Genomic DNA, 18,429 nt, shown 5'->3' on the forward strand with positions numbered 1-18,429 from the left:
AGAAAGATAAATAACTAGGCATACCGTTCTCTATCGTCCTCCATTGCAGCACGCACGATGGGGATGTACAAATTAAGGGGTGAGGGAGGGGAAGAGTCTATAAGGATGGCTTGGAAAACCTTTCTTCTAAATCTAGCCTCGTCCGAGGCCGGCACGTGTAACTTATTATGTCTAATGAACGTATTGTGTGAAGACCATGTAGCAGTCTTACATATGTCTTCTGATGAGGCAAGGGCTGTATTGGCCTACGAAGTAGCTGTGGTCCTAGTAGAATGGGCCTTAATCACCAATGGGCAATCCCAGGTGGCTGAGCTTATAGGCCTCCTGGATACATGGCTTGATCCATCTAGTGATGGAAGAGATAGAGGAAGGGCCGTCTCTTCTATTACCGGAGAACAGTGCAAACAATTGGTCTGAACTCCTATAAATCTGAGATTTAACAACGTAATGAGATCAGGTTCTAACCACATCGAAGCAATGGAAACGCTCCTCCTTTTTTACCCCTGGGATTTGGACAGAATGAAGGGACAACTATATTCTGGTTCATATGGAAGGTGGAGACCACCTTATGGCGGAAGTGAGGTACAGGTCACATAACTATTTTATCCTGGTGAACCCTGAAATAAGGTGCTTCACAAGATGAGGCCTGCAGTCCCCCCATTCTCATGGCTGAAGTAATAGATTTAAGAAATACTGTTTTGAGGGTAAGCCGTTTATCCGAATGCTGGAGCGATGGTTTAGGCCTCGGCATGGTCAGCGCTTAGATGGAGTGGAAGATACAACGTTTATGTCCCATGCCGGCACCAGGAGATGAAGTCTAGGTCTGAGTTTTTTTTTTACTGCTTTGAGGAAAAGTAAAACGTCCTTGTCATTCACTAAAGAGGTATTGAAGAAAACCCCCAAGGCTGTAACTTGGACCTAAAGAGAATTAAGGCTAAGGCCTTCGTCATAGCCACTCTGCAAACATTCTAGTACATGAGGAGACTTGGCTTCCCGCTGGATGGAGCCTCGAGAGACACACCAACTGGAAAAAACGTTCCACTCCCTATGGTATATGGGACGTCCAGGCTGTGTTTAACGGCCCATTCACTCACAACGAGGGCTCTGCCATGGCTCATGGATCTGCCATGGCTCATGGACGTAGATTACATTCTAGCGCAGAGCATAGTCTGGATTACTCTGTCCAACAATCCCTTTGCTTTAAATACCGCCTCTCTATCTCCATGCCATCAGGGCAAGGAATGCCGGATTTGGATGCCGGCTTATTGGACCTTTTGGGAGGAGACCTGGTAGGGGAGGTAACTTCCAGGGAGCTTCTATGGACATCTTTAGTAGGTTCTCAAACCATGGCCTTCTTTGGCCAGCATGGTGGCTATAATGATAGCTTTTACCTTCTCCCTCCTGATTGGTCAGAACTCTCTGAATTACGGGCAGCGGAGGGAACATGTATACTCGTGGGAAGTTCCACTGTATCGACATTGCTTCTGTGAAGGTCGCTTTTAGATCAAGATTTCAAGAACAAAAGACCTGGAGTTCTTCACCTGTTGCCATAAGGTCCCCCACCTGGAGGTCACTTTACTGAACACCTCTGGCTTCAGAGATCAAACCCCTCAGTGGATCTTGTGACGATTTAAGAAATCCGCCGAGATATTTGATTTCCCTGATTTATGTGCAGGGCCCTTTATGTGAGGAACATCATTTTCTGTCCACGACAGAATCATTGAAACCTCTTTGGACGCCAGAGAACTCCTTGTGCATCCCGGTTTGTGCCGGTAAGTCACTGCCGAAGGGGATTATTGCCCTGAAAATTGCTTGGATTTCTAGCCTATGTAACGGGAGCAAGCTCTCTACGGCAGACCATGTCTCCTGGAGAAAGGGCTTCCCAGCATTGCACCCCGACCTTCTGATCGGGCATCGGTAAAGACGATGGGCCAAGGTCCGATCTGTAGAGCTCTGCCTTTTATGAGATTCAGAAGTCTCTCCCGCCGTTTCTAACTCTCTCCAGTGAGGAAAGATAGAAGAATATGTATGCAATGCGTAAATATAGGAAACCTCTGTCTGTTGCATAAAGATTTTGATTCTCTTTCCCCCTCAGGGCGATCTGGCCAAGAAAAAGATTTACCCCACGTTGTGGTAAGTGATCAACTGGTACCACGCCTGTGTGTTTGTGTGCATGCGTGTTTGTGTACGTCTCTGCAGATCTGTGTGTCTCCTGCATGTGCCTGCCTTACAGTTGTGTGGTTGTGTTGACACACTGTTGTGTTGTTGTGTCACAGGTGGCTGTATAATGACGAGTTACTCCCAGAAGACACGCACGTTGTGGGGTTTGCACGTTCTAAGCTGAGTGTCCAGGACATCCGGAAACAGAGCCAGCAGTACTTCAAGGTAACAGCACATTGTACACAGCACACACAGCCTCACATCAAAGCAACACAACCCTCACAAGAACACACTCACTCCGCGATACTCCAAGGTAACTCAACCCCTCTCTAACACAACACAACTCCTTTGCAGCCTTATTGCATTGTCACACAAACCCTTACATCAAGATAACACACAACCTGAGTTGTGCTGTACCACGGTCCCTCAGTACTACACACACACACACACCAGGACAGGTCACTGCCTGCCGTGATGTTCTCATGTTCCGGTGTCTGGCGTCGCGTTCCGTGTGTTGCAGGCAGCAGCAGAGGATGCTGGGAAGCTGGACTCCTTCTTCCAGAGGAACTCGTATGTCTCGGGTCAGTATTCGGACGCCGCCTCCTTCAAAGCCCTCAACAAACACCTGGAGTCACTGCCCAATGGACTGAAAGCCAACCGCCTCTTCTACCTGGCGGTGCCACCCAGCGTGTACCACGATGTGACCCGCAACATCAGAGAGACCTGCATGAGCGCAGTGTGAGGGCACGCGTGTCTCTGCCCTGTCCCACAGACACTCTCTGTCACAGCAGCTCTCCGTCTCCTATTCTGCACTTACCCCAATCTCCCTGGGGCAGATTCACTAAGCGCCGATGCGGCGGTAACTACCGCTCAAGTCAGTGGTAACTTACTGTAGCTCAGGGGGCGATACTCTGCATCGGAGGTTAATGAATCCTGGACTTGATGTCACTATCATAATCACATATTCTCTCTCACTAACTGTTACTGGATGTCACTGGATCTCTCTCTCTCTCTCTCTCTCTCTCTCTCTCTCTCTCTCTCTCCTTTGCGCTCTCTCTCTATTTCTCTCTCCTTTTTGCGCTCTCTCTCTCTCTCTATTTCTCTCTCTTTCTTTCTCTCTCTTTCTTTCTCTCTCACTCTCTCTCTCTCTCCCCTCTTTGCGCTCTCTTCCGGCTCTCTCACTCTCTCTCTATTTCTCTCTCTCTATTTCTCTCTCTCTATTTCTCTCTCCTCTTTGCGCTCTCTCACTCTCTCCCTGCGTACTGACCCATCTTCCCTCCTCTCTGCAGCGGGTGGAACCGCGTGATTGTGGAGAAGCCCTTTGGGAAGGACTTGGAGAGCTCGAACCACCTGTCTGAGCACATCTCCTCCCTGTACCAGGAGAACCAGATCTACCGTATCGACCACTACCTGGGCAAGGAGATGGTGCAGAACCTCATGGTGCTCAGGTCAGGGCTGTGTGTGTGTGTGTGAGCGGGCTGTGTGTGTGTGTGTGTGTGTGAGCGGGCTGTGTGTGTGTGTGTGTGTGAGCGGGCTGTGTGTGTGTGTGTGTGAGAGCGGGCTGTGTGTGTGTGTGAGCGGGCTGTGTGTGTGTGTGAGCGGGCTGTGTGTGTGAGCGGGCTGTGTGTGTGAGCGGGCTGTGTGTGTGAGCGGGCTGTGTGTGTGAGCGGGCTGTGTGTGTGTGTGTGTGTGAGCGGGCTGTGTGTGTGTGTGTGTGTGTGAGCGGGCTGTGTGTGTGTGTGAGCGGGCTGTGTGTGTGTGTGAGCGGGCTGTGTGTGTGTGTGAGCGGGCTGTGTGTGTGAGCGGGCTGTGTGTGTGAGCGGGCTGTGTGTGTGAGCGGGCTGTGTGTGTGAGCGGGCTGTGTGTGTGAGCGGGCTGTGTGTGTGTGTGAGCGGGCTGTGTGTGTGTGTGTGAGCGGGCTGTGTGTGTGTGTGTGAGCGGGCTGTGTGTGTGTGTGTGAGCGGGCTGTGTGTGTGTGTGTGTGTGAGCGGGCTGTGTGTGTGTGTGTGAGCGGGCTGTGTGTGTGAGCGGGCTGTGTGTGTGAGCGGGCTGTGTGTGTGAGCGGGCTGTGTGTGTGAGCGGGCTGTGTGTGTGAGCGGGCTGTGTGTGTGTGTGTGAGCGGGCTGTGTGTGTGTGTGAGCAGGCTGTGTGTGTGTGTGTGTGTGTGTGTGTGTGTGTGTGAGCGGGCTGTGTGTGTGTGTGAGTGGGCTGTGTGTGTGTGTGAGCGGGCTGTGTGTGTGTGTGTGAGCAGGCTGTGTGTGTGTGTGTGAGCGGGCTGTGTGTGTGTGAGCGGGCTGTGTGTGTGTGAGCGGGCTGTGTGTGTGTGAGCGGGCTGTGTGTGTGTGAGCGGGCTGTGTGTGTGTGAGCGGGCTGTGTGTGTGTGAGCGGGCTGTGTGTGTGTGAGCGGGCTGTGTGTGTGTGAGCGGGCTGTGTGTGTGTGTGTGTGTGTGTGAGCGGGCTGTGTGTGTGTGTGTGAGCGGGCTGTGTGTGTGTGTGTGTGTGAGCGGGCTGTGTGTGTGTGTGAGCGGGCTGTGTGTGTGTGTGTGTGTGAGCGGGCTATGTGTGTGTGTGTGTGTGTGTGAGCGGGCTATGTGTGTGTGTGTGTGAGCGGGCTATGTGTGTGTGTGTGTGTGTGTGTGTGTGAGCGGGCTGTGTGTGTGTGTGAGCGGGGTGTGTGTGTGAGCGGGGTGTGTGTGTGAGCGGGGTGTGTGTGTGAGCGGGCTGTGTGTGTGTGAGCGGGCTGTGTGTGTGTGTGAGCGGGCTGTGTGTGTGTGTGAGCGGGCTGTGTGTGTGTGTGTGTGTGTGTGTGTGAGCGGGCTGTGTGTGTGTGTGTGTGTGTGTGTGTGAGCGGGCTGTGTGTGTGTGTGTGTGTGTGTGTGAGCGGGCTGTGTGTGTGTGTGTGTGTGAGCGGGCTGTGTGTGTGTGTGTGAGCGGGCTGTGTGTGAGCGGGCTGTGTGTGAGCGGGCTGTGTGTGAGCGGGCTGTGTGTGTGTGTGTGAGCGGGCTGTGTGTGATGTGTGTGTGAATGGGCTGTGGGCGGGCTGTGTGTGTGTGGGCGGGCTGTGTGTGTGAGCGGGCTGTGTGGGCAGGCTGTGTGTGTGTGTGAGCGGGCTGTGTGTGTGTGTGAGCGGGCGGGCTGTGTGTGTGTGAGCGGGCTGTGTGGGCGGGCTGTGTGTGAGCGGGCTGTGTGGGCGGGCTGTGTGTGTGTGAGTGGGCTGTGTGGGCGGGCTTTGTGTGTGTGAGCGGGCTGTGTGGGCGGGCTGTGTGTGTGAGCGGGCTGTGTGGGCGGGCTGTGTGTGTGTGAGCGGGCTGTGTGGGCGGGCTGTGTGGGCGGGCTGTGTGTGTGTGAGCGGGCTGTGTGGGCGGGCTGTGTGTGTGTGAGCGGGCTGTGTGGGCGGGCTGTGTGTGTGTGAGCGGGCTGTGTGGGCGGGCTGTGTGGGCGGGCTGTGTGTGTGTGAGCGGGCTGTGTGGGCGGGCTGTGTGTGTGTGAGCGGGCTGTGTGGGCGGGCTGTGTGTGTGAGAGCGTGTGTGTGAGCGGGCTGTGTGCATGCGTGTTTGTGCTGCATGTGCACGTTCAGTGTGTGTGCGCGGGCAGTGCGTGTGTGTGTGTATGGGCTATGTGTGTCCGCACTCTCTCCTCCTCTGTTCCCCTTCCCCTCTCTGTTCCCCTTCCCCTCTCTGTTCCCCTTCCCCTCTCTGTTCCCCTTCCCCTCTCTGTTCCCCTTCCCCTCTCTGTTCCCCTTCCCCTCTCTGTTCCCCTTCCCCTCTCTGTTCCCCTTCCCCTCTCTGTTCCCCTTCCCCTCTCTGTTCCCCTTCCCCTCTCTGTTCCCCTTCCCCTCTCTGTTCCCCTTCCCCTCTCTGTTCCCCTTCCCCTCTCTGTTCCCCTTCCCCTCTCTGTTCCCCTTCCCCTCTCTGTTCCCCTTCCCCTCTCTGTTCCCCTTCCCCTCTCTGTTCCCCTTCCCCTCTCTGTTCCCCTTCCCCTTTCTGTTCCCCTTCCCCTCTCTGTTCCCCTTCCCCTCTCTGTTCCCCTTCCCCTCTCTGTTCCCCTTCCCCTCTCTGTTCCCCTTCCCCTCTCTATTCCCCTTTCCCTTTCTGTTACTTCTTCTTTTCTCTCTGCCTCTCTCATTCATTCTTCTTTCCCACTCTCCCGCCCCTCTCTCCCTCCCGCCCCTCTCTCCCTCCCGCCCCTCTCTTCCTCCCGCCCCTCTCTCCCTCCCGCCCCTCTCTCCCTCCCGCCCCTCTCTCCCTCCCGCCCCTCTCTCCCTCCCGCCCCTCTCTCCCTCCCGCCCCTCTCCTCTCTCCCTCCCGCCCCTCTCCTCTCTCCCTCCCGCCCCTCTCCTCTCTCCCTCCCGCCCCTCTCCTCTCTCCCTCCCGCCCCTCTCCTCTCTCCCTCCCGCCCCTCTCCTCTCTCCCTCCCGCCCCTCTCCTCTCTCCCTCCCGCCCCTCTCCTCTCTCCCTCCCGCCCCTCTCCTCTCTCCCTCCCGCCCCTCTCCTCTCTCCCTCCCGCCCCTCTCCTCTCTCCCTCCCGCTCCTCCCTCCCTCCCGCCCCTCTCTCCCTCCCGCCCCTCTCTCCCTCCCGCCTCTCTCCTCTCTCCCTCCCGCCTCTCTCCTCTCTCTCTCCCGCCCGCCTCTCTCCTCTCTCTCTCCCGCCCCTCTCCTCTCTCCCTCCCGCTCCTCTCCTCTCTCTCTCCCGCTCCTCTCTCCCTCCCGCCCCTCTCCTCTCTCCCTCCCGCCCCTCCTCCTCTCTCCCTCCCGCCCCTCCTCCTCTCTCCCTCCCGCCCCTCCTCCTCTCTCCCTCCCGCCCCTCCTCCTCTCTCCCTCCCGCCCCTCCTCCTCTCTCCCTCCCGCCCCTCCTCCTCTCTCCCTCCCGCCCCTCCTCCTCTCTCCCTCCCGCTCCTATCTCCCTCCTGCCGCTCTTCTCTCTCAAGCTCTCTCCTCTCTGATGACTCTCTCTCCCGCTTCCCTCTAGGTTTGGTAACAGAATTTTTGGGCCCATCTGGTCTCGGGATCACATTGCCGCAGTGGTGCTGACATTTAAAGAGCCGTTCGGCACACAGGGGCGCGGGGGGTACTTCGATGAATTTGGAATAATCAGGTGAACTGATGTGATTGCAATGACTTTCCGTGCAGACGTTTTCTCTCTATATCTCTTTCTGACCTCTTTCTGTCTCTCTGACCTGTGTCTCTATCTCTTTCCGACCTCTCTCTGTCTCTCTGTCTCTCTGACCTGTGTCTCTATCTCTTTCCGACCTCTCTCTGTCTCTCTGACCTGTGTCTCTATCTATTTCTGACCTCTCTCTGTCTCTCTGACCTGTGTCTCTATCTCTTTCTGACCTCTCTCTGACCTGTGTGTCTCTCTCTGACCCATGTTTGTGTCTCTCTGTCTGACCTGTCTCTCTCTCTGACCTGTCTCTATCTCTCTGACCTGTCCCTGTCTCTCTCGCTCTCTCTGACCTGTCTCTCTCTCTGACCTGTCTCTCTCTCTGACCTGTCTCTCTCTCTCTCTGACCTGTCTTTTTCTCTGACCTGTCCTCTCTCTCTCTCTCTCTCTCTCTCTCTCGCTCTCGCTCTCGCTCTCTCTCGCTCTCGCTCTCGCTCTCTGACCTGTCTCTCTCTCTTGCTCTCTCTGACCTCTCTCTCTCCCCCCCCTTTCTCCCTCCCTCTCTCTCTCACCCCTCTCTCTTTCCCCCTCTCTCTCTCACCCCTCTCTCTTTCCCCCTCTCTCCTGTCCCTGTAGGGATGTGATGCAGAATCACTTGCTTCAGATGCTGTGCCTGATTGCCATGGAGAAGCCGGTCTCCACGAGCTCTGACGATGTCCGGGATGAGAAGGTATCACACACTATTCTCAACCCCGATCCGATTTGTCCCAACCTCTGCTCTGGCGCATGGGTTTGCCCAGCAGTCTCTCTGACGGTAACTGTCTCTCGCTGTCTCTAGTTTCAGCGCTCTTGTCCTCTCTCCCCCAGGTGAAGGTTCTGAAGTGTATCTCTGAGTTGCCCCTCAGTAATGTGGTGCTCGGGCAGTATGTGGGGGACCCCAAAGGGCAAGGAGAGGCTCAGAAGGGGTATCTGGACGACCCCACTGTCCCTGCAGGTTCCTTCACTCCGACATTCGCCACAGCCGTTCTGTACGTGCGGAACGAGAGGTGGGACGGTAAGAGGCCACACGACTGTCCCCCCCCCCCACTTCCTGCCCCCCCCCACTTCCTGTCCCCAGGCCTGAGCGCTCAGGGTCTCGGCTCTGTCTCAGGGTCTCGCTATACCTATGTGTCCCCAATTTATCACTAGTGCTGTCACTCGGGGCTCCGCACTTGTCTGTCTCGCTCCTTCAGCCACTCTCTCTCTTTCTCTGTCGCTGTGTGTCTCGGTGCGTCTCTCTACGCCGTGCACCCATCACAGGGTCTTACAAATGTGAGAAACAGACAGTGAGTCCCTGCGCTTCTCCCTTTGGGATCGCAATAAATGGGGAATAAATATATATGGTGTAAAAAATCTATAAGATAAAGGAGTCTTTTAGTTACATCCTTTGATCAAATAATGCCAAGCCTGCTAACCAACGTCAAGGTAAGTCTCTGTAGCTGGTCCCTATGTTAAATACATACCAATGTGTATGTGACATAAACCCAGAAGGGGTTAATATATCCACGCATATGCTTCTATAACCCAGTGCAGTTAAAAAGTGGTAAATACCAGTGAGCAAGGCTGAAGATGCGCCCATCTGCTAGACCAGGGGAGCGCAAACTTTTGCAGCTGCGCCCCCCTGCCTTTCCTCCGCTGGTACTCGCGCCCCCTCCCTTACCTTGATGCGGCGTCACGTGACCCGCAGCGTCAGTTGACGCCGTGTTGCCATGGACACGAGTGACGCCAGGAGAGTCAAGGTAAGTATAGTGTTGCAGAGGCCACACGTGATCCCCCGGGATTTAATTTAAATTCCTGGGGGAAGAGCGCGGGACCTCTGCAGCTGCCCGCGCCCACCAGAAAAATCTCCTGCCCCCCCCTCTTTGCGCACCGCTGTGCTAGGCATCCCACGCACCGCCCGAGTTCTGTATCACTGCGGTCCCCGTCGTCGGCTGTCAGTCTCAGCGCTTGCGCTCCCGTTTCGCAGGCGTCCCCTTCATCATGCGCTGCGGGAAGGCTCTGAACGAGAGGAAGGCGGAGGTACGGCTGCAGTTCCGGGACGTCCCGGGAGATATATTCCACGGCCAGTGTAAGAGGAACGAGCTGGTGATCCGAGTGCAGCCAGACGAAGCCGTTTACACCAAGATGATGACCAAGAAACCGGGGATGTTCTTTAACCCCGAGGAGACCGAGTTGGACCTGACGTACGGGAACAGATACAAGGTAACACGCAGGCACTCCGTGCTCTGTAAGAACTGCTTAGTTACTGACATACGGGAAGAGATACAAGGTAACACGCAGCCCCTCCGTGCTCTGTAATAACTGCTTAGTTACTGACATACGGGAAGAGATACAAGGTAACACACAGCCTCTCCGTCCTCTGTAATAACTGCTTAGTTACTGACATACGGGAAGAGATACAAGGTGACACGCAGCCCCTCCGTGCCCTGTAATAACTGCTTAGTTACTGACATACGGGAAGAGATACAAGGTGACACGCAGCCCCTCCGTGCCCTGTAATAACTGCTTAGTTACTGACATACGGGAAGAGATACAAGGTGACACGCAGCCCCTCCGTGCTCTGTAATAACTGCTTAGTTACTGACATACGGGAAGAGATACAAGGTGACACGCAGCCCCTCCGTGCCCTGTAATAACTGCTTAGTTACTGACATACGGGAAGAGATACAAGGTGACACGCAGCCCCTCCGTGCTCTGTAATAACTGCTTAGTTACTGACATACGGGAAGAGATACAAGGTAACACGCAGGCCCTCCGTCCTCTGTAATAACTGCTTAGTTACTGACGTACGGGAAGAGATACAAGGTAACACGCAGGCCCTCCGTCCTCTGTAATAACTGCTTAGTTACTGACATACGGGAAGAGATACAAGGTAACACGCAGGCCCTCCGTGCTCTGTAATAACTGCTTAGTTACTGACATACGGGAAGAGATACAAGGTGACACGCAGGTCCTCCGTGCTCTGTAATAACTGCTTAGTTACTGACATACGGGAAGAGATACAAGGTAACACGCAGGCCCTCCGTCCTCTGTAATAACTGCTTAGTTACTGACGTACGGGAAGAGATACAAGGTAACACGCAGGCCCTCCGTACTCTGTAATAACTGCTTAGTTACTGACATACGGGAAGAGATACAAGGTGACACGCAGGCCCTCCGTGCTCTGTAATAACTGCTTAGTTACTGACATACGGGAAGAGATACAAGGTGACACGCAGCCCCTCCGTGCTCTGTAATAACTGCTTAGTTACTGACATACGGGAAGAGATACAAGGTAACACGCAGCCCCTCCGTGCTCTGTAATAACTGCTTAGTTACTGACATACGGGAAGAGATACAAGGTAACACGCAGCCCCTCCGTGCTCTGTAATAACTGCTTAGTTACTGACATACGGGACGAGATACAAGGTGACACGCAGGTCCTCCGTGCTCTGTAATAACTGCTTAGTTACTGACATACGGGAAGAGATACAAGGTGACACGCAGGTCCTCCGTGCTCTGTAATAACTGCTTAGTTACTGACATACGGGAAGAGATACAAGGTAACACGCAGCCCCTCCGTGCTCTGTAATAACTGCTTAGTTACTGACATACGGGAAGAGATACAAGGTAACACGCAGCCCCTCCGTGCTCTGTAATAACTGCTTAGTTACTGACATACGGGAAGAGATACAAGGTAACACGCAGCCCCTCCGTGCCCTGTAATAACTGCTTAGTTACTGACGTACGGGAAGAGATACAAGGTGACACGCAGCCCCTCCGTGCTCTGTAATAACTGCTTAGTTACTGACATACGGGAAGAGATACAAGGTAACACGCAGCCCCTCCGTGCTCTGTAATAACTGCTTAGTTACTGACATACGGGAAGAGATACAAGGTAACACGCAGCCTCTCCGTCCTCTGTAATAACTGCTTAGTTACTGACATACGGGAAGAGATACAAGGTAACACGCAGCCCCTCCGTGCCCTGTAATAACTGCTTAGTTACTGACATACGGGAAGAGATACAAGGTGACACGCAGCCCCTCCGTGCTCTGTAATAACTGCTTAGTTACTGACATACGGGAAGAGATACAAGGTAACACGCAGCCCCTCCGTGCTCTGTAATAACTGCTTAGTTACTGACATACGGGAAGAGATACAAGGTGACACGCAGCCCCTCCGTGCTCTGTAATAACTGCTTAGTTACTGACATACGGGAAGAGATACAAGGTGACATGCAGCCCCTCCGTGCTCTGTAATAACTGCTTAGTTACTGACATACGGGAAGAGATACAAGGTAACACGCAGCCCCTCCGTGCTCTGTAATAACTGCTTAGTTACTGACATACGGGAAGAGATACAAGGTGACACGCAGCCCCTCCGTGCCCTGTAATAACTGCTTAGTTACTGACATACGGGAAGAGATACAAGGTGACACGCAGCCCCTCCGTGCTCTGTAATAACTGCTTAGTTACTGACATACGGGAAGAGATACAAGGTAACACGCAGCCCCTCCGTGCTCTGTAATAACTGCTTAGTTACTGACATACGGGAAGAGATACAAGGTGACACGCAGCCCCTCCGTGCTCTGTAATAACTGCTTAGTTACTGACATACGGGAAGAGATACAAGGTGACACGCAGGTCCTCCGTGCTCTGTAATAACTGCTTAGTTACTGACATACGGGAAGAGATACAAGGTAACACGCAGCCCCTCCGTGCTCTGTAATAACTGCTTAGTTACTGACATACGGGAAGAGATACAAGGTGACACGCAGGTCCTCCGTGCTCTGTAATAACTGCTTAGTTACTGACATACGGGAAGAGATACAAGGTAACACGCAGCCTCTCCGTCCTCTGTAATAACTGCTTAGTTACTGACATACGGGAAGAGATACAAGGTAACACGCAGCCCCTCCGTGCTCTGTAATAACTGCTTAGTTACTGACATACGGGAACAGGTACAAGGTGACACGCAGCCCCTCCGTGCTCTGTAATAACTGCTTAGTTACTGACATACGGGAAGAGATACAAGGTGACACGCAGGTCCTCCGTGCTCTGTAATAACTGCTTAGTTACTGACATACGGGAAGAGATACAAGGTAACACGCAGCCCCTCCGTGCTCTGTAATAACTGCTTAGTTACTGACATACGGGAAGAGATACAAGGTGACACGCAGGTCCTCCGTGCTCTGTAATAACTGCTTAGTTACTGACATACGGGAAGAGATACAAGGTAACACGCAGGCCCTCCGTGCTCTGTAATAACTGCTTAGTTACTGACATACGGGAAGAGATACAAGGTAACACGCAGGCCCTCCGTGCTCTGTAATAACTGCTTAGTTACTGACATACGGGAAGAGATACAAGGTAACACGCAGCCTCTCCGTCCTCTAATAACTGCTTAGTTACTGACATACGGGAAGAGATACAAGGTAACACGCAGCCCCTCCGTGCTCTGTAATAACTGCTTAGTTACTGACATACGGGAACAGGTACAAGGTGACACGCAGGCCCTCCGTGCTCTGTAATAACTGCTTAGTTACTGACATACGGGAAGAGATACAAGGTGACACGCAGCCCCTCCGTGCTCTGTAATAACTGCTTAGTTACTGACATACGGGAAGAGATACAAGGTGACACGCAGCCCCTCCGTGCTCTGTAATAACTGCTTAGTTACTGACATACGGGAAGAGATACAAGGTAACACGCAGCCCCTCCGTGCTCTGTAATAACTGCTTAGTTACTGACATACGGGAAGAGATACAAGGTGACACGCAGCCCCTCCGTGCCCTGTAATAACTGCTTAGTTACTGACATACGGGAAGAGATACAAGGTGACACGCAGCCCCTCCGTGCTCTGTAATAACTGCTTAGTTACTGACATACGGGAAGAGATACAAGGTAACACGCAGCCCCTCCGTGCTCTGTAATAACTGCTTAGTTACTGACATACGGGAAGAGATACAAGGTAACACGCAGCCCCTCCGTGCTCTGTAATAACTGCTTAGTTACTGACATACGGGAAGAGATACAAGGTGACACGCAGGTCCTCCGTGCTCTGTAATAACTGCTTAGTTACTGACATACGGGAAGAGATACAAGGTAACACGCAGCCCCTCCGTGCTCTGTAATAACTGCTTAGTTACTGACATACGGGAAGAGATACAAGGTAACACGCAGCCCCTCCGTGCTCTGTAATAACTGCTTAGTTACTGACATACGGGAAGAGATACAAGGTAACACGCAGGCCCTCCGTGCTCTGTAATAACTGCTTAGTTACTGACATACGGGAAGAGATACAAGGTAACACGCAGGCCCTCCGTGCCCTGTAATAACTGCTTAGTTACTGACATACGGGAAGAGATACAAGGTAACACGCAGGCCCTCCGTGCTCTGTAATAACTGCTTAGTTACTGACATACGGGAAGAGATACAAGGTAACACGCAGCCCCTCCGTGCTCTGTAATAACTGCTTAGTTACTGACATACGGGAAGAGATACAAGGTAACACGCAGGCCCTCCGTGCCCTGTAATAACTGCTTAGTTACTGACATACGGGAAGAGATACAAGGTAACACGCAGGCCCTCCGTGCTCTGTAATAACTGCTTAGTTACTGACATACGGGAAGAGATACAAGGTAACACGCAGCCCCTCCGTGCTCTGTAATAACTGCTTAGTTACTGACATACGGGAAGAGATACAAGGTAACACGCAGCCCCTCCGTGCTCTGTAATAACTGCTTAGTTACTGACATACGGGAAGAGATACAAGGTGACACGCAGGCCCTCCGTGCTCTGTAATAACTGCTTAGTTACTGACATACGGGAAGAGATACAAGGTAACACGCAGGCCCTCCGTGCTCTGTAATAACTGCTTAGTTACTGACGTACGGGAAGAGATACAAGGTGACACGCAGCCCCTCCGTGCTCTGTAATAACTGCTTAGTTACTGACATACGGGAAGAGATACAAGGTGACACGCAGGCCCTCTGTGCTCTGTAATAACTGCTTAGTTACTGACATACGGGAAGAGATACAAGGTAACACGCAGCCCCTCCGTACTCTGTAATAACTGCTTAGTTACTGACATACGGGAAGAGATACTAGGTGACACGCAGCCCCTCCGTGCTCTGTAATAACTGCTTAGTTACTGACATACGGGAAGAGATACAAGGTAACACGCAGCCCCTCCGTGCTCTGTAATAACTGCTTAGTTACTGACATACGGGAACAGATACAAGGTAACACGCAGGCCCTCCGTGCTCTGTAATAACTGCTTAGTTACTGACATACGGGAAGAGATACAAGGTGACACGCAGCCCCTCCGTGCTCTGTAATAACTGCTTAGTTACTGACATACGGGAAGAGATACAAGGTAACACGCAGGCCCTCCGTGCCCTGTAATAACTGCTTAGTTACTGACATACGGGAAGAGATACAAGGTAACACGCAGGCCCTCCGTGCCTTGTAATAACTGCTTAGTTACTGACATACGGGAAGAGATACAAGGTAACACGCAGCCCCTCCGTGCTCTGTAATAACTGCTTAGTTACTGACATACGGGAAGAGATACAAGGTAACACGCAGCCCCTCCGTGCTCTGTAATAACTGCTTAGTTACTGACATACGGGAAGAGATACAAGGTAACACGCAGCCCCTCCGTGCTCTGTAATAACTGCTTAGTTACTGACATACGGGAAGAGATACAAGGTGACACGCAGCCCCTCCGTGCTCTGTAATAACTGCTTAGTTACTGACATACGGGAACAGGTACAAGGTGACACGCAGCCCCTCCGTGCTCTGTAATAACTGCTTAGTTACTAACATACGGGAACAGGTACAAGGTGACACGCAGCCCCTCCGTGCTCTGTAATAACTGCTTAGTTACTGACATACGGGAAGAGATACAAGGTAACACGCAGCCCCTCCGTGCCCTGTAATAACTGCTTAGTTACTGACATACGGGAAGAGATACAAGGTAACACGCAGGCCCTCCGTGCCCTGTAATAACTGCTTAGTTACTGACATACGGGAAGAGATACAAGGTAACACGCAGCCCCTCCGTGCTCTGTAATAACTGCTTAGTTACTGACATACGGGAAGAGATACAAGGTAACACGCAGCCCCTCCGTGCTCTGTAATAACTGCTTAGTTACTGACATACGGGAAGAGATACAAGGTAACACGCAGCCCCTCCGTGCCCTGTAATAACTGCTTAGTTACTGACATACGGGAACAGGTACAAGGTAACACGCAGGCCCTCCGTGCTCTGTAATAACTGCTTAGTTACTGACATACGGGAACAGGTACAAGGTGACACGCAGCCCCTCCGTGCTCTGTAATAACTGCTTAGTTACTGACATACGGGAAGAGATACAAGGTAACACGCAGCCCCTCCGTGCTCTGTAATAACTGCTTAGTTACTGACATACGGGAAGAGATACAAGGTAACACGCAGCCCCTCCGTGCTCTGTAATAACTGCTTAGTTACTGACATACGGGAAGAGATACAAGGTAACACGCAGGCCCTCCGTGCCCTGTAATAACTGCTTAGTTACTGACATACGGGAAGAGATACAAGGTGACACGCAGCCCCTCCGTGCCCTGTAATAACTGCTTAGTTACTGACATACGGGAAGAGATACAAGGTGACACGCAGCCCCTCCGTGCTCTGTAATAACTGCTTAGTTACTGACATACGGGAAGAGATACAAGGTGACACGCAGCCCCTCCGTGCCCTGTAATAACTGCTTAGTTACTGACATACGGGAAGAGATACAAGGTGACACGCAGCCCCTCCGTGCTCTGTAATAACTGCTTAGTTACTGACATACGGGAAGAGATACAAGGTAACACGCAGGCCCTCCGTCCTCTGTAATAACTGCTTAGTTACTGACGTACGGGAAGAGATACAAGGTAACACGCAGGCCCTCCGTCCTCTGTAATAACTGCTTAGTTACTGACATACGGGAAGAGATACAAGGTAACACGCAGGCCCTCCGTGCTCTGTAATAACTGCTTAGTTACTGACATACGGGAAGAGATACAAGGTGACACGCAGGTCCTCCGTGCTCTGTAATAACTGCTTAGTTACTGACGTACGGGAAGAGATACAAGGTAACACGCAGGCCCTCCGTCCTCTGTAATAACTGCTTAGTTACTGACGTACGGGAAGAGATACAAGGTAACACGCAGGCCCTCCGTACTCTGTAATAACTGCTTAGTTACTGACATACGGGAAGAGATACAAGGTGACACGCAGGCCCTCCGTGCTCTGTAATAACTGCTTAGTTACTGACATACGGGAAGAGATACAAGGTGACACGCAGCCCCTCCGTGCTCTGTAATAACTGCTTAGTTACTGACATACGGGAAGAGATACAAGGTAACACGCAGCCCCTCCGTGCTCTGTAATAACTGCTTAGTTACTGACATACGGGAAGAGATACAAGGTAACACGCAGCCCCTCCGTGCTCTGTAATAACTGCTTAGTTACTGACATACGGGAAGAGATACAAGGTGACACGCAGGTCCTCCGTGCTCTGTAATAACTGCTTAGTTACTGACATACGGGAAGAGATACAAGGTGACACGCAGGTCCTCCGTGCTCTGTAATAACTGCTTAGTTACTGACATACGGGAAGAGATACAAGGTAACACGCAGCCCCTCCGTGCTCTGTAATAACTGCTTAGTTACTGACATACGGGAAGAGATACAAGGTAACACGCAGCCCCTCCGTGCTCTGTAATAACTGCTTAGTTACTGACATACGGGAAGAGATACAAGGTAACACGCAGCCCCTCCGTGCCCTGTAATAACTGCTTAGTTACTGACGTACGGGAAGAGATACAAGGTGACACGCAGCCCCTCCGTGCTCTGTAATAACTGCTTAGTTACTGACATACGGGAAGAGATACAAGGTAACACGCAGCCCCTCCGTGCTCTGTAATAACTGCTTAGTTACTGACATACGGGAAGAGATACAAGGTAACACGCAGCCTCTCCGTCCTCTGTAATAACTGCTTAGTTACTGACATACGGGAAGAGATACAAGGTAACACGCAGCCCCTCCGTGCCCTGTAATAACTGCTTAGTTACTGACATACGGGAAGAGATACAAGGTGACACGCAGCCCCTCCGTGCTCTGTAATAACTGCTTAGTTACTGACATACGGGAAGAGATACAAGGTAACACGCAGCCCCTCCGTGCTCTGTAATAACTGCTTAGTTACTGACATACGGGAAGAGATACAAGGTGACACGCAGCCCCTCCGTGCTCTGTAATAACTGCTTAGTTACTGACATACGGGAAGAGATACAAGGTGACACGCAGCCCCTCCGTGCTCTGTAATAACTGCTTAGTTACTGACATACGGGAAGAGATACAAGGTAACACGCAGCCCCTCCGTGCTCTGTAATAACTGCTTAGTTACTGACATACGGGAAGAGATACAAGGTGACACGCAGCCCCTCCGTGCCCTGTAATAACTGCTTAGTTACTGACATACGGGAAGAGATACAAGGTGACACGCAGCCCCTCCGTGCTCTGTAATAACTGCTTAGTTACTGACATACGGGAAGAGATACAAGGTAACACGCAGCCCCTCCGTGCTCTGTAATAACTGCTTAGTTACTGACATACGGGAAGAGATACAAGGTGACACGCAGGTCCTCCGTGCTCTGTAATAACTGCTTAGTTACTGACATACGGGAAGAGATACAAGGTAACACGCAGCCCCTCCGTGCTCTGTAATAACTGCTTAGTTACTGACATACGGGAAGAGATACAAGGTGACACGCAGGTCCTCCGTGCTCTGTAATAACTGCTTAGTTACTGACATACGGGAAGAGATACAAGGTAACACGCAGCCTCTCCGTCCTCTGTAATAACTGCTTAGTTACTGACATACGGGAAGAGATACAAGGTAACACGCAGCCCCTCCGTGCTCTGTAATAACTGCTTAGTTACTGACATACGGGAACAGGTACAAGGTGACACGCAGCCCCTCCGTGCTCTGTAATAACTGCTTAGTTACTGACATACGGGAAGAGATACAAGGTAACACGCAGGCCCTCCGTGCTCTGTAATAACTGCTTAGTTACTGACATACGGGAAGAGATACAAGGTAACACGCAGGCCCTCCG

At 52.3% G+C, this 18,429-nt stretch overlaps 1 protein-coding gene across 4 annotated transcripts in view; it reads left to right on the forward strand.

Moving 5' to 3' along the window:
• Positions 1 to 18,429, forward strand: part of G6PD (glucose-6-phosphate dehydrogenase) — a 35,343-nt gene that overhangs the window by 7,507 nt on the left and 9,407 nt on the right. For all 4 annotated transcript variants that reach the window (XM_075584713.1, XM_075584717.1, XM_075584715.1 and 1 more), the window contains exons 3-10: positions 2,096 to 2,133; positions 2,277 to 2,385; positions 2,681 to 2,898; positions 3,450 to 3,608; positions 7,129 to 7,254; positions 7,897 to 7,990; positions 8,128 to 8,314; positions 9,266 to 9,501. In XM_075584713.1, coding sequence (XP_075440828.1) covers positions 2,096 to 2,133; positions 2,277 to 2,385; positions 2,681 to 2,898; positions 3,450 to 3,608; positions 7,129 to 7,254; positions 7,897 to 7,990; positions 8,128 to 8,314; positions 9,266 to 9,501 — 1,167 coding nt within the window. The remainder of the gene's footprint in view (positions 1 to 2,095; positions 2,134 to 2,276; positions 2,386 to 2,680; positions 2,899 to 3,449; positions 3,609 to 7,128; positions 7,255 to 7,896; positions 7,991 to 8,127; positions 8,315 to 9,265; positions 9,502 to 18,429) is intronic.

This window comes from Ascaphus truei, unplaced genomic scaffold (assembly GCF_040206685.1).
Source record: "Ascaphus truei isolate aAscTru1 unplaced genomic scaffold, aAscTru1.hap1 HAP1_SCAFFOLD_718, whole genome shotgun sequence".
Lineage (NCBI taxonomy): Eukaryota > Metazoa > Chordata > Amphibia > Anura > Ascaphidae > Ascaphus > Ascaphus truei.